The sequence below is a fragment of the Electrona antarctica genome (assembly GCF_951216825.1).
Source record: "Electrona antarctica genome assembly, chromosome: 1".
In the NCBI taxonomy this organism is placed as follows: domain Eukaryota; kingdom Metazoa; phylum Chordata; class Actinopteri; order Myctophiformes; family Myctophidae; genus Electrona; species Electrona antarctica.
This window is the reverse complement of record NC_136806.1, coordinates 18,103,085-18,119,411: the sequence shown is the minus strand read 5'-3', so window position 1 is coordinate 18,119,411 and position 16,327 is coordinate 18,103,085. Positions and strand designations below refer to the sequence as shown.

Genomic DNA, 16,327 nt, shown 5'->3' with positions numbered 1-16,327 from the left:
CGTTTCTGGGGACCTGTATGGATGGAACACCACATGCAGAGACCTGTCCAACAACAGACTGGTGGCCATCCCTCCCAATCTATTCATTTCTCTCGGGGATTTGCTTCAACTGTGAGTCTCATTTGCATAAATACATACAGATGCCAGGGAACATCTCAGTGAATAAATCAACGTTTAGCTTGCGTGAAGAGATTTATTTTTCTTTTACTATTTTGAAAAACATTTTCGAATAGTTCAAATCTACAAGCTCACAATGTGTCGATGTAGATCGGCTAGTTGAACAATTTTTAAATGTGTGGTTTTTTTAATAGTTAATAAAGGCAAAGAAGTTTAGGGATAAGGATAAGGGGTAAGGCACTGGTGAAAATAGGGCCCTTGGTGTAGAGGGGAGGCATACTATGATCCGATGGAGCATTGGTTCGAAGGAGCATTGGTCCGAGGTGTGCTGGGGGTCGGGAGAGGGTTGGGGTTAGGTTTAGGTGTGCTGCCCCGGGGGAGGTTAGGGTTAGGGTGAGGGTTTGAGGTAGGTTGTCGTTCGGACCAATGCTCCGTCGGACCAAACACATGAACCCGCTGTAGAGAGGGAAAAAGGAGTGCCTAGGATAGACCCCTGGGGGATCCCATGGTCAATGAATGAAGTATGTTGTTTTTTTAGTGGTTAAAGAAACACAAACAAAGTGTATAAGTTACTGTAAGTAGTGTATGGTGTTTGACCATATGCATACTGCATCCATCTTGCCAAAAAGGTGCCAACTAGGTTTAAATAACGTCAAACTCACCAACATTGCAGCTGTACGAAAAGCTTGAATTATCCTCTTTCTAGCTGCAAAGTTTCATGAAAATCCACCGTAGATATGTTTTGAGCTATACTTCCTGTCAAGAAATTCCCTGGAGGTGTTTTTTTTGTTGTGTTGGAGTTTGGAAGTGCTCGTTGAATATCACCTCTTTTGAATTTGCACATAATCAGACATGCAAAGTGTAGCTTTTCGGCGAAAATCGCCGTTTTTATTCCAAACTAGACCTGTACGTGCCCGTCGCAGTCGGCCACCGGCCTACTTGGGAACGATGCAACTTGGGAACCTAATGATATACGTTGTCATAGCACCCGTTGTCAGCCGGTGTCCCACATCTGTGTATGTGCCTGTGTGTGTGAGGACTGCAAACTGAAAAGTGTACTTACCTGATTGGTTGAGCCTCAATTGGCTGAGGCAGAGGCTGGAAATTGCACAGGTGAAAGGAGTTGGCCTCATTAGGCCCACTGGCAGAGCCTGACCAGAGCCTTTTGTGGTCCGAGAACCGTGGGTCCGACTCGATACCTGGCACTGCACTCCCTGTGGGGGTGTGGAACGCATGTGTCGAATGTGAAGTCGGTGGGTCAAACAGTTCTCGAGTTACGTGCATTACAACCGTACGCACACACACACATACGCAGAGACGTGGCGCATTTATAGTAGCATATGGCACCTGTGTGATTCATGCCCCCCCCCCCCCAGTGAGGGGGTCTGTGGTGAACCCGATGCTCCGAGCATTTTTTCTGACGGACTCACGAACCGTAATGTATGATATGCTGCTTGCATCTGCCATAGAGGCATCATGATCTGCATGCGCCTCGCCGCTCCACGGAAAAAACCTGTTTGTGTGGATGCGGGACTCGGTGGGAGTCAGACAATTTCGACACACTGGGACTCGCCAATCAACCCCATAGAGTTTAGCAGCAAGTGCTACTAGTTAAATAAATAAAACGCTTGATACAAGAAAACTTGTAGGCCTACATGTATGTAAACAAAATAGATATATTAAAAAAGAAAACATGCAGCTCAACTGTTGAATAAAGGATGTTACTCTACATGTCTTAAATTGACTAAGGCTAAAAGAATAAAGTAAACTGACCATGTTGACTAGTGTAAACCATCTCAAAACACATTTTATTTTTATTATAATTTATTATTTTACATGATGTGAAGAATAAGGGATTTTGAGATGGGAGTGTTGGACCTGTTGCTTGCAGAAACAAGCTGACCTGTTTTTAAAGAAAAATCACACCTGTGTGAAGTGAGCGGCGCTCTTATCATCGTACATCATCCATTCATTGTCATTCCATTCATCCCATTCATGGGAATTTTGTGTAGGACAAAAATAGCCGATATATGACATTCATTCTCCATTCATTGTCAATGGCAATGACAAAAATCTACACTATAGCTGAATATAGGAGGGGCTAGCGCTCCTCAAAAACAATTAATTGTTTTTCTATGACTTTATCAGTAAATTCATGTTGCTCAATACTGACTAGATTTGTACTGATTCAGTAAATAATCATCTGTCATTTTATTTTATGATCTGATCAGGGAATTAATTTGAACATCTTTCTACATACTGAGAGTATGATGTCATCAAGATGTGAATCACTATGATTTTTTTCAGACCTCCAGTTCTAGGAAACACAGAATGGGGGGGACTTTTTTATTATTTCCACACAACAGCTCTAAGGTATATTAATGACATAGTAAAATGTTGAAAATGAGTGGAATGCCCCTTTAAGTGTAGTATAGTATAACACTACTGTCCCCCACGACCCCCCTCCCCCTCACCAAAGTGGGTTTGGTACCGATAAAAACGCTCAAAAAAACTTGCGCCGCGGCACAGCGTCGGGCCGTGCACACTGTCCCTGTGCCTGTTTGCATGCCTGCATAATGCAGGAGGCAGCAGGACGTTGCTTTACTGATAACGAGCGCTTCCAAACTCTGACATTTAGTAAAAAAATGACCTGCAAGGAATTTCTTGACAGTAAAGCTCATAAGTCATAACATGTCTATTGTGGATTTTGTGAAACATAAACTTTACAGATTGAATGAGGATAATTCAAGCTTTCTGTACAGCTGCAATGTTGGTGAGTTTGATGTTGTTTAATACAATTAGATAGGACTTTTCTGTTTGGATGAATGGGCTGTCCATGGGGAGTAAGGGGCGACTCACACGGTCGCAACAGATTGCTGTATGCTTGTTGTATACAAAGGGTGTGACACAGCTTGCCCCAATGCATTTCCAATGGGAGTCACATAGTTTGACACAACATTTGTGTTGTATGAGGGGGAGGGGCGCAGTCGAAACACAGCCGAAAGCCATACAACAGCTTGTAGTCCAAAATGTGGACTACAAACCATGTGACTTCCATTGGAAATGCATTGGGGCGGCCATGACACTCACAACATTCATACAACAAGCATGCATCAATGTTTTAAAGGTCTGAGTGAGGCCTTACACCTAGTTAGCACCTTGCTGGCAAGATGGATGCAGTCTGCATATATTATGGTCAGTATGTGACCATGAGTGTGGAGTGCATGCAAGTGTAACAAAGTCAGTGGTGGAAGAAGTACTCTGATTTATGTAAAAATACCAATAGAACAATGTAGAAATAGCTCAAGTACAAGTAAAAGTCCTGTATTCAACATTTTACTGGAGTAATTGTATTGACAATAATGCCCCTGACGAAAAACAGTCTAAAGGTGGTTGCACACCGGCCGCGTTTTTCGGAAAACCGATGGAGAAACTCCGATTCGCGCCCGGTGTGTGGAGACCTTTAGTCCACACTATTGATCCATAATGTATAAATAATAGATAAGGGTTCAGGACAACGAGGCCTTTTCGTGGAGGGGTCAGAATGAAATTTGGACTTGGACTGTTTTTCGTCTGTGGTACTCATTATTTTGACATCAAAATACACACCAAAAGTATAAGTGCTTATGCAGGATGAGTCAATGAATGAGTGACAAATGAATACACCGTTATAAAAAGTGTAATGTGTGAAAGGTGTTGTGTGTGTGTTTAGGTCCTGCCTTAAAGCCTGCATGTAAGGTATGTACTTTACTGTATGTGCTAACATGAACATGTTTTTTAAGGAACATATCGTACAATCCCATTGCTGAGCTGCAGTTGGACCACTTTGACAAGCTGCACAAGCTCAAGTCTCTGTAAGTCTTCACCTGACTGCAGCACAGCCACTCTGCATTTAGACATTTAGACACATCCCTGCCAGGGGCGGCCTTAAGGATCGGGAGGCCCCATTCATGACGTCATCATTTTAATTAAAGGACCACTTCACCACTTTTCAACTTCTCTTCCTGTAATTGGTCCTAACGTTCATGATAAAATACCAAATTTTTTTCCTACTCAGTCTGTGTCTCATAGGAAGGCTGTGGGCAGTTCAGAAACCCGTCCACCAGTGACATCATCGATGGTGAATCCAAGCAAATAGAAACGGCAGGCTTTCTTTTCCTGAAAAGTTGAAATGCAAAAGTTGAAGCCATCGTTCTCACGAAAGAAATCTAAATATATTTTAAAACAAATCTTGTTTAAAAAAAAATCTGCCTAATGATGATGTCACTGGTGGACGGGTGTCTGAACTGCCCAAAGCCCTCCTATGAGACACAGACTGAGTAGGAAAAAAATGGTTGTGTTTTATCATGAACATTAGTGAGGACCAATTATATGAAGAGATGTTGAAAAGTGGTGAAGTGGTCCTTTAATAATTATATAAAAATAAAAAAAACATTTTGTGTCAGTGTGTATTATCGGACTTCAAAGCATGACCAGCATACAACACAGCCATGTACAAAAATACACAAAAGCATGAACAGCATACAGCACAGCCAAGTAGAACAATACACAAAAGCAGCTTGATTAAACAATTATTTTACTTTGTCTTGAAATTACTGTAAGGTATAACTGGGAGGCAGCATAGGCTAATTAGGCTATACAATGATGCAATCGCAACTCTGCATACACTACTACACTATACTACTATTATGCAGTGGTGGGAAAAAGAACTCACACATCTTACTGAAGTAATAGTATCAACAGTGCATTTTGGAAATACTCTGTTACAAGTAAGAGTCCGGAATTAAAAGTACCTATCATACTAGTACTGTCTGTGTGTGTGTGTGTGTGTGTGTGTGTGTGTGTGTGTGTGTGTGTGTGTGTGTGTGTGTGTGTGTGTGTGTGTGTGTGTGTGTGTGTGTGTGTGTGTGTGTGCGTGTGCGTGTGCGTGCACGCGCGCGCGTGCGTGCACTGTGTTATAGGCCAGTCAATCTAAGATTTGGCCCAAAATAAATTGCAATAGTAATCGTTCAAGCTTTTTTCTGATCTTTAGGGTCATCCAAAGAACAACTTTCAACCCCTGAATTTAACATGATCCAACATTTTTCAATCCATCAATTCTTTATATGTTATAACTTATTTGGATGACCCTAAGGATACAAAAATAACCCTTTTTTAGCTTAGATTGACTGGCCTATTATGGTCAGGCTCCCAGGCCACAACAAAGAAGGCAAACAAGCATAGATGCAAAAATTTAAAGTTTATTAAATAGAATAATAAGCACATGTTTCCAATGAAAACCTGGCAGGGAAACTAAACTGCCCAACAAACCGAGGAATAATCAAACAAACAATATGCTCTGTGTGGCCATGCTCGGGTGTCTGCCAGGTGGAAGAGAAAGAAGCACTGCGAAGGTGGCTCTTTCTCACTCTCACTGGCCATCTGCCTCCAATCCTTGATTGCCACCACTGTCCAACCAGGTCCCATCACACTGAAAGACAGATTACTATTAGTAAGGGTACACCCAGACATACGCAACGAGAAAAAGCACTGGTCTCTTCCAGGTTTTTAAACAGTTGGTGGATGGAAATTACGCTCGCGTGCGGCTGCAACTTGACGTGTCAGGCAAAGCATTTCCATTTTTTGCCGACGCGTCAAGTTGCAGCCGCACTAGATTAGGCGGTATCTTCATTACCGTCATAGGCCTACTTTCAAATACAGGGTAAGAGAAGCAACGCACATCCTCCATTGGTGCTGAGCCAAAACTGTCGAAACAGTGAACAATGAAAAGAAAGCAGGGGCTCGCAACTCACTTAATGATGCTCCAAACTATTTTTAGTGACAGGCAGGCAAAAATAAATATGCAAATTATTTGCCTGCCTGTCGCAATAAAGTTTGGAGCATCATTAAGTGAGTTGCGAGCCAATGCTTTCTTTTCACTACTTTCAAATACCCCATGCAGAACCAAACGTCCCTCTTGCTTTAAGACAGTGGTGAAAATACAGCAAAAATAAAATAATGAGTTATGGCTTTGGTCCAGGCAAATGCACATTTTATCTAGACTTCCAATTTTGACTGCGAGTGTTACTAACACTCCTCTTTCAGAGTAGTAATTTGGTTTGAACCGGTTGTGCTGGTTGATCAGCCCAAACACGTCCCCCAGCCAAATCATTTCCCAAAATCAGTGCAATACCCTCAATGGGAAAAGCAGAAGACGCCCCCATCCTAACTTCACGTTTTACAGAACCCAGAGTGAAGCACAAATTTATGCACAGGCACCTGAAACACAGACATGCTCGTGCCCTGCAGCACTGGAATACAGGAGCCTGTCAGTCTCCTTGGAGAACAGACCTGTCAGTCTCCTTGGAGAACAGACCCAACCAAATTCATGTTCATATTTTGCAATTTAGGCATTTAGCAGATCCAGGCTGACTTATAAAGATTTTGAGTAAATTATTTAGTAAAAAGTAACTAGGATACCAGGTAAACAACAACGTGCTATATAAATGACATACTGTGCCTGTGTGTCAGAGGGAGGAAAACAGTGTGTGTGGTGTGCACGTCCGTGTGTGAGAGAGAGGGAGGAAAACAGTGTGTGTGGTGTGCACGTCCGTGTGTGAGAGAGAGAGGGAGAGAGTAAAGGAAAAGAGGATGTTGACACACTAGTCTATTTATATAAGGTGTATCCATCCATGTTGTTCACAGGAGTATAGAGGGAGTGGAGATCGAGAACATTCAACGGAGGATGTTTGAACCTCTCAAACACTTGACTCATATGTGAGTACTTTTATCCGTGCACTGCTGATTGCATGCCCCTGACCTCCCTGCTGTTCAGTTTCCACTAACATACAGTATTGTGGAGAACACACTGGACTGATTTGTTGTTGTTGTTGTTGAGTCTGTTGACACCAAAATGTGAACAAAGAGAGAGGGAGATTTGTGTCTAGCACCGATTACATTCAGGATTCTTGGAACCATGGTGCTTTCTAGCAAAATGGCTCTCAGTTTTGCTTAACCATTAGTCAGAAACACTCACGTCAAAGTAGATTAACTATTTATTGCAACTTTTGCTGTGCAACCATTTATTTGTCTAAACAGCATGCTAAGCAAAATCAGTGAACGTTAAGCAAAAACCCTCATATACACACTCTTGTACAACCGAACAAAGACAGAGCTTTAACTGTAGATGGTTTCTTTTAATTCACAACAATGCATCATACTCTGTACACTGTAGGCTACAGATTGTGTGAAGTACAGTTCTGTAGCACATAAAACGACTTGCCTAAATAGCAGTTGGCAGTGGGGTTGCCACGTTGGCATCTTCTCTCCCTCTGCCCTTAATATAAAGGAGAAATCCACACCAAAATACATGTACCCTGAATCAGCCTGTAATCCTGTCCCAACATACATGTTGGCCTTGAATTGTTTCATAGATGCCCCCTGTTCTTTCCTCATCCCTCCCAGTGGCTCCCACAGTAAAATGCAGTTAGAATAGTAGAAAGCTAGTTGTCTTCATTCTAATACAGGTATTTTAGTAGCTCCAAGGTCGTATTATAGTCGGGGACTAGACTATTTGACATTCAATGTTCTTTTTCCACAAATGAGTCTTGAATAATGGTGGTCGTCTTATAATCAGAGTCTTCTTATATTCGGCACAATACGATACGGTATGTTGGGACAGGATCCTGATTCAGGGTAAGGGTACATTTCTCCTTTAACAGAATCAAAGGAATCAAAGGAATGCAATAAAAAAAAAGGTTCTACTCTATTCTCCCCTCCAGTTACTTCAAGAAGTTCCAGTATTGTGGCTATGCACCTCATGTCCGTAGCTGTAAGCCCAACACCGATGGCATTTCGTCCTTCGAGAACCTGCTGGCCAACATCGTGCTCAGGGTCTTCGTGTGGGTGGTGTCGGCCACCACCTGCTTTGGGAACGTCTTCGTCATCTGCATGCGTTCCTACATCCGCTCAGAGAACAAACTCCACGCCATGTGCATCATCTCTCTCTGCTGTAAGTCAACAACGCAGCTGCTACCACTGTGTGATTATAATCATCTCCTTTAGGTGTAGTGCCATTTCCGTTATGATGAATGTACCTTAATGGCATTTTTCTTTTCATTTCCTGTGCACTGCACAGAGTTGTATAGGCCTATTTATTAAATAGATCAATCTTGTTAATAACTGTCCATTACCTTGCACTGTAAAACACGTCTTATCACAGTTCTGAAACTAATGTATGAATGAATGAATGAAATGAATTAATGAATGAATTAAATATTTATTTTCGTGTCATGCCACTTTGGCCCATCCCATATGGGATTATATGACACATTTCACAGATTACATTGGATACAACTGACACTACAGTCCTTCCTGTTCATACATATTTGTATATTATTAAAACAAAAAAACAAAACAAAACGAAAATAAACACAAGGCCATTTTACATGTAAATGGCCCTCCTCCTCATTGAATGAAAAGGTGTACTTTTGAAACAGGCGCCTCAGTCTCTCGAAGTCCTCCAACCATACAAATTCATGGTATGGGTCTATCTTAATAAAAATTGTAATGTCAACAGGTTTCACCTCCTGTCTATAGGCTACTCTCTCCTTCTGCCTCCTGCCAGCTCCTTTCCTCTCCTCTCTGTTCCCTTTCTCCTTCCTCCTCTCAGCTCCCTCTCTCCCTTTCTCCTTCCTCCTCTCAGCTCCCTCTCTCTCTCGCTCCCTGTTGAGCCCAATTTCTTCCTAAAGGAAAAGGTGACAAAATGACAGATTAACGTAGTTTCTAGTGAGAGCTAGAGCAGGGAAAAAAATATTTTAATGTTTAAAATTCTGATTAGAAATGCTTCCCTGAAGCACTTAATTCATAATCTAACACCACACAATCAATGACTTGATTATGAATGATGAATACAATTATGCTTTAGTTAAACCCTTTGTGTTGCTTGTTATGCTTTATGATAGATAGATGGATCACTGTAGCGATAAGAAACCAAGGACGGAGAGAGAGGAGGGATGACCCACAGGCACCCACAAATGCCTTTTGATACAGTATGCTGTGAACCTTTGAGGTGTTAACCTACAGTATCAAAGGAATGATGAAACAAGTTTTGTTTTTGCTAGAAACTAGAAACAAACACATCTCTTCAGTTGAGTTGATAAGCTACCATCACTTTATAGCAATGTTTCATGTTACAGCAGAATTTATACTAATAAATGATTGAGAAAGAAGTCTTATTTGCTATACTTATAAAATATTACCCACTGTAGTCATAGTCTTAATCTAAAACAAAAGGCATTTTAAATATGACATGCTAAAGGATTATATAATTTATTTCCCAATATCACAAAGATCCAGCTGTGTACAAACATTTTGTGAATCAAGCAAGTAAAAATAGGATAGGCCTACTGTACATGTATAATGGATGCACATCTTTGCCTTTGAGGAAAAACTCTGAGGAATAGTCTAGATCTAGTACTGTACTTCTGTACAGCATTCCTGAAATCTTGAAGCATTTGTGTCTAAAGTCAATAAATTGACTGTCTATATCGTCACAGACGGTGGATGTTTGTAAATATTTAAAACAAATGTATAATTCCGAAAACTGTAAGTGCACCGTGTTAGCACTTCACCTCCTCTCGCTGCAGGTGCCGATGGCCTGATGGGCATCTACCTCTTCATGATCGGAGCGTACGACCTGAAATTCCGCGGCGAGTACAATCGCCACGCCCAGGCCTGGATGGACAGCCCCCAGTGCCAGGTGATTGGCTCCCTGGCCATGCTGTCCACCGAGGTGTCTGTGATGCTGCTCACCTACCTCACCCTGGAGAAGTACATCTGCATCGTCTACCCTTTCCGCTACCTGACGCCAAGGTTAGAATAGTTTTGGATTTTTCATTATAGTTTAGATTTAGTTAGTTTTGACATAGACAAATTGTATTCAGTTACTAGTAGTAGTAACTAACTAAAACGATTTAGTTAGTTAGTTAGTTAGTTAGTTAGAGCGGATTTGCTATTTTTTTATTTTAACGCTTAGTTTTGGTTTAGTTTTTATTCGTTTTTATTTTGTTTTTGTTTAGATTTCGTCAGTGAAAAAAGGTAGTCGTCAAAGTTAGTTGACCTTTTCAATCCTGCACCTGACAAATAAGTCAGCTGCAGTATTGAAAAGGGCCAGAGTAAGTATTGTGTAATAAAAACTCAAGAAAATATAGCATTTAAAAAAAGAATAATTCAGTTACAGATTAAGCTTATGAATAACATGACAGCATTTTGTCATGTCCGTAGTTGTCATTTTTGTTTTAGTTAGTTTTGTTTTAGTTACCCTGAAGAAGACAACTAGCTTGTCGAAACGTTGGTAAATAAAAAGTATTTTATGGCATCGGGACTACGAGTTGTGTGCGACCTCTCCTTTCTGTTAGTTTTGTAAACACACAATACAGTTTCAGTTAGTTATCGTTTTTCTTTTCCTTTTCTATAGTTTTTATTTAGTTCAGAAACTAAAATGTTTTTTTTTTAACTATAAAAAACCTCGCTTGACGCACAGCCGGCGTCGCACCATCAGCATCCTGCTGGGCATCTGGGTGTTCGGCTTCGTCGTGGCCTTCGTGCCACTGGCGTGCAAGGGGCTGTTCAGGAACTTCTACGGGACCAACGGTGTGTGTTTCCCTCTCCACTCGGAGCAGCCCGAGGCCACGTGGGCTCACGTCTACTCCATCGTCATCTTCCTGGGTGGGTCAGCCAGTTTACCTGCCCGTTTATACTCTCACACAGTGGTGGAAGAAGAACTCAGATTTGTTAAAGTAGCAATAATGTCGATATAGCTCTGTTTCAAGCATGAAAGTCCTGTGTTCAATATTTAGCTCGATTAAACGTACATAAGTCTTGGCATCAAATTCATAGAACCCATAGTTACCCATAGTTTTTGAGTGGTGCAACCACTCCAAGGAACAGCAATGTCCGTGTTCAACCGTGTGTTCATGTTTGTGTGTGTGAGCACCAGTACCAATGAGTACCAAAAGTGGCGCTGTTGTGTCAGAAACAGAGAGAGAGAGATAGTGCTGCACTGTTGCCTGCTAATGAGAGAGAGAGGGGGGATTTGCACCACTCAGTTCACATGGGTGTGATTTTTCCAAGACATTTCATTTTTTTTTTAATCTTTAAAAAATAGCAGATCTACAAGGTAAAAACCTTTTAGATCATCTGTTTTCAAATATAGCTGTGGGTTTTGTAATACAAATTTGCTAAGTTAGTAAGTAATACAATCTGCAAAGTAGCTAAGTTTTCAAATAATTGTAGTATAGTAAGATGTAAAAATGTGCATCTGAAATGAAGTAGAAGAATAAAAAATTATGAAATTGTACTTAACACATTGAGAGCCCACGCAATACTGCCCAAAATCACTTTAACCTAGAAAATCCATTCACATTTTTGAGTGGTGTAAACCACTCCTACAACTGGCTTTTGTGTGCATAAAAAAATGACCATGGTTGCTATGTTCAAAATAATTTCTGACGTAATTAAATCACACCCGGGTGAACTGGATGACCGTAGCAACCGTGGTCATTTTCTCTGCACAAAAAAAGCCAGTTGTGAAATCACATCCGGGTGTGATTTCATTACGTCAGATCAGAGCTGATCAGGCTACATAATACCTTACCTTATTTCATTACGTCAGACATTACGTCAGACCACAGCTGATCATGCTATATAAAACCTTACACCACTCAGTTCACACGGGTGTGATTTTTTATAATTCAGCTGACTGTGGAGACACATGCTGGAACTTTTTACTTTGAAATGTTTTATAGTTTCTGAGTTATTTAATTTAAACGCCAAATGCATTCTCAATGGCGAAAACACAAACTTTGGCACCACGTGTTAAAAAAAAAGTGTTTTGATTTTTATTTATTTTTTGAAAGACGTCCACAGACGTCTTGGGCTGTGCACGTGCGGTAATACCCAGGACGTCCACAGACGTTTTGGGCACAAAATGTGTTAAGTAGAGTATTTGAGTAGTCTACTTGTACTTACATTGTAGTTACATTACACCACTGCTCTTAACGTTAGTATTGTTTAGTTGCGACTGTAGGTCACAGATTACTATGAAAATCTGTTTGGTATCTCTATTTTTTTTGTTTAATTTTACACTCAAGTGTATGACGTAAATTCTCCATTCATTGTTAATGTTTGTGTAAGAGGAAAATCAACACTAAAAGCTGAATATAGGAGGGGCTAGTGCCCCTCAAAAATATGGGGGGGAGGGGGGACTTTAACCTTATTACTGAGGTCAGTGGCATCAAAGGCATACATCTATGAAGAAATGTGTTTGATGGAAGGGATCATCAGTGACGACAAGCTGTGTCGTTATTGAAAAATAATGCATGATGCAGCAGTAAATTAATTACCCACCTCCGCTGCTTGCCTCAGTAGAAGGCTTCTTTTAATAACACAGCTTGCATAAGCTTGTTATGTGTATCCTATTATGGACAAATCAGTTGGGGATATTTAATTTTGATGTGGTGTCATAATTATATAATATGGTACACTGACTATCACGAAAATGAAAACATGGCACTTCATGTGAAAAAGGTTGCAGACCCCTGATGTATGTTTTGTAATAACAATTAAAATCTATAAAGTAACTAGTAACTAAAGTTTTCAAATAATTGTAGTGGAGTAAAAGTAATTTTTTGTATCCGTGATGTAGTGGAGTAAAATGTAAAAGTAAAATGATTGAAAATTGGAAATAAGTAAAGTATAAATACCTCAACATTTTACAAAAGTACAGTTACTTAAGTAAAATGTGCATACTTTCCACCACTTTGTAAAAATGATGAAAGCATAAATGATGAGTATAAAAATGATGCAATCTGTGGATGACGTCAAAAAGCCCTGTTGTCCTCATGCAGGTCTGAACCTGGTGGCGTTCCTGGTCATTGTGCTCTCCTACGCCAGCATGTTCTACAACATCCAGAGGACGGGGACTCAGACCACCATGTACAGAAACCACATCAAGAAGGAGGTGACCATCGCCAAGCGTTTCTTCTCCATCGTCATCACAGACTCTCTGTGCTGGGTGCCCATCTTCATCCTCAAGATCCTCTCTCTGCTGCAGGTGGAGATACCCGGTAAAACTGGATTAGTTAGCCATTGTTTTAAAGATGGAGTGCCGTATTTTTTTGTACTTTTTCTGTTTTGTATACATGTCTATGGAGTTAACATTACTCTAACAGACACCCAGACCCAGGTGTGGTTATAATATTCAAATGTGTCTTCCCTGTGTATTTTTGGTTTCTTCTTGAAAGCTGAAAGCCTTTGAGTCAAAAGGCCCAATCAAAATACAACACTTTAGTGACATCATAACCCTAACCCTTCCCCCATTATCAACAGCTGTGGGTGAGGCTAAGGTGGGTGGTGCTAAGGTGTGGCCACATAAAAAAACACTTTTTGTACACTTTTTTTTTTATGATAATCTTTATCCCACGATTTTGCAACCCATTTTCTCACCCAGTGTCAATTATCTAATGTAATCCTGGGTGCTACACTTCCTCTGCCAACCTGGGGGGGCAGCGGACTGACCTCATGCTTCCTTCTATGCATGAGGAGTCCAAGCTGCTTCTTTTCACCTGACAGGGGGGAGTTTCCCCGGCCGGACGTAGCGCGTGGAAGGAACACGTTATTCCGACCAGTTCCATCAGGCGCCCCGGCTGGCCAGGGGGAAGTAGTTTAGAGACCAGGATTACATGCAAACTCCACACAGGGGGGCCTGTTTAAAATAAGTTACTTTCAAGATTCCTTTACAATGATGCCCTCTATATTAATCCTGACTTTGACAGATGAATTATGTGTTGAGCCACTCTTCCTCTGGTGAATTGTAAATATTTCCCACAGAGAACAGGCCACGCCTTCATATCTTTCTCCCTTGATGTCATCTCATCCATCCCTTGCTCAATCCTTTTATTCCACAGAGAAAGATAATTCTCTCCCCCCCCCCTTCTTTCTCCCCCCCCCCCCCCCCCTCTTCTCTCTCTCTCTCTCTCTCTCTCTCTGACAGGCACCATCAGTTCCTGGGTGGTCATCTTCATCCTGCCCATCAACAGTGCGTTGAACCCCATCCTCTACACGCTGACCACGCGGCCCTTCAAGGAGACCATCCTGCAGGTGTGGGCCAACCACAGGCAGCGTCGCCCCCTGTTAAGCGGGGAGCACCCGGCCCACCACCACCCCTCCCTCACCTGGCAGGAGATGTGGCCCCCGCAGCAGGAGAACAACAGCCAGGGGGGCCTCTGCACCTCGCCGCCGGAGTGCATAGGGGTCCCCGTGCAGACCCCCAAGAACCACGTCACACTCCCAGCCGAAACACCAACGAACGGCGTTCAGTGACATCTGTGGGTGTCTCAAACAACTCTGACTTGACATCGAGTGAACACGCTCATGTCCGCGTAGGCACAGAGACACACAATTGTGTAATTTTGTACACACACGCGCGCGTAAACGTAAACACACACACACACACACACACACACACACACACACACACACACACACACACACACACACTGTATTATTTATTACGTAAGGAGCTGCTTGCACACTGCTGCGTCTTGCAGACTGGTGGTGCGTTTTTCGGAAAAAAAAGTAGCACCCGAAATTTGTTCCAATACTCGGGACCGAAAAGGCAGCAGTGTGCGGGGACCTTAATTTGTTAATGTGATGTTATTGTTGCTTTTGTTGTTGAGGAGCTTCTTAGTTGCACCCCCCCCCCCCACACACACACACACACACACACACACACCCCACCCCCGAGACATTACTGAGAGTATTAGCTGCCTCTTCAGTCAGCACTCCACTGTTGGGTACGTGGGTGGTTGCGTTGAGATCGTTGGAGGGTTTTTGAGGTGGTTGTGTCATCTCGATGACAAATGTAGTGAGCGTAGTGCACACGGGTGGTTCGCAGTGCAGACATTTTGAAGATTTGTTTGCTAGATAGGATCTACAAGAGTAGCGTGGGAGAGAGGACAGTTAGTGATTCATTTCATAGCAAGCAGGAGCCGAGTAGGGAAGCCACTTGAAACCGGTGAAGCACAGCATATAAATAACAAGTGTTGGCGAGGTCCTCTGTTGCCTTAGAGATAGAACTGTGTACTTATAATAAAAGGACTGTATGTAGGTAGCTGGTTGAGGGACGAGTGGACCTACAGTACAGTAATGAATCACTTGAATGCAAGGCTTTCTCAGCTAGTCCCTAATTAGATTCTTGCTTCTTACTTTAACACTTTCCCATTGAACACTCTAAACCCGTCTTTTGTTTTATATGTTTAATTCAATGTTTATTGATAACTTTTAAGACTTACATGGTTTTCCTCTGACAGCGTTCGGATGACGTAACCGGAAATCGATGAGTCACACTGGCTTGCTAAGGCTTCTGGGAAACTGAGGCACAATGTTAGTCTATGGTGCGTAATGGCCGCATCCATCTTGCTCTGTTCTCGGTTATTGTTTCGGATCACGGCAGTGGAATATTTTTTGACTCAAAAACACAAATGAAAAATTTAACTATTTTCAGGCGGATTATCATGAAATAGAGGTACAACTATGCCAGGGTGATTCTTCAAAGCTTAGTGAAAACTGCGGCAGGGATTCCTGTGGGAATGTGTTAATGCGCTAATGCACTTTGCGTCATTATACGCCAGTTTGTATAAGGCGACTGTCACCTTTTTCCGTGGCAACAAGCGTCATGGGAACTCATCAAAAACTCCACGTCGAAGAGGGACGGACATCTAATCTTTCTGAGGCGGCACCCAGAGTTGACAGTGGCCTTGTAACTCTAACCACAAGACAGTGGCCTTGTGGTTAGAGTGTCCGCCCTGAAACTGGGAGGTCGGGGTTCGATCCCCGGCCGGGTACCAAAGACTGTAAAAATGGGACCCAATGCCTCCCTGCTTGGCACTCAGCATCAATGGGTTGGATTGGGGGGTCAAATCTACTAATCAAATTATTCCCGAGCGCGGCACGGCTGCAGCTCACCGCTCCTTGGCTGCGGCTCACTGCTCCAAGAGATGGGTCAAATGCGGAGAACAAATTTCACTGCGGTAAACGTGTGTGACAAATCGAATGACTTTGACTTTGAACTGGGACCTCTTGATCTGCAGTCAAATGCTCTACTGAGCTATATGAGCCATCTAGTAGAGATTATCCATGCATTACAAATTGTATATTTTCAATGCCCGTT

At 42.1% G+C, this 16,327-nt stretch overlaps 1 protein-coding gene across 1 annotated transcript in view; it reads left to right on the top strand.

Annotated features, from left to right (window-relative positions):
• rxfp1 (relaxin family peptide receptor 1) overlaps positions 1 to 14,478 on the top strand; it is a gene marked incomplete at both ends in the record, with an annotated part of 79,583 nt that extends 65,105 nt beyond the window's left edge. The window contains 8 exons of the mRNA XM_079495172.1: positions 40 to 111; positions 3,900 to 3,971; positions 6,802 to 6,873; positions 7,878 to 8,107; positions 9,744 to 9,969; positions 10,640 to 10,824; positions 13,005 to 13,223; positions 14,150 to 14,478. Of these exons, the coding sequence (XP_079351298.1) occupies positions 40 to 111; positions 3,900 to 3,971; positions 6,802 to 6,873; positions 7,878 to 8,107; positions 9,744 to 9,969; positions 10,640 to 10,824; positions 13,005 to 13,223; positions 14,150 to 14,478 (1,405 nt within the window). The remainder of the gene's footprint in view (positions 1 to 39; positions 112 to 3,899; positions 3,972 to 6,801; positions 6,874 to 7,877; positions 8,108 to 9,743; positions 9,970 to 10,639; positions 10,825 to 13,004; positions 13,224 to 14,149) is intronic.
• Between the last annotated feature and the right edge of the window lie 1,849 nt (positions 14,479 to 16,327).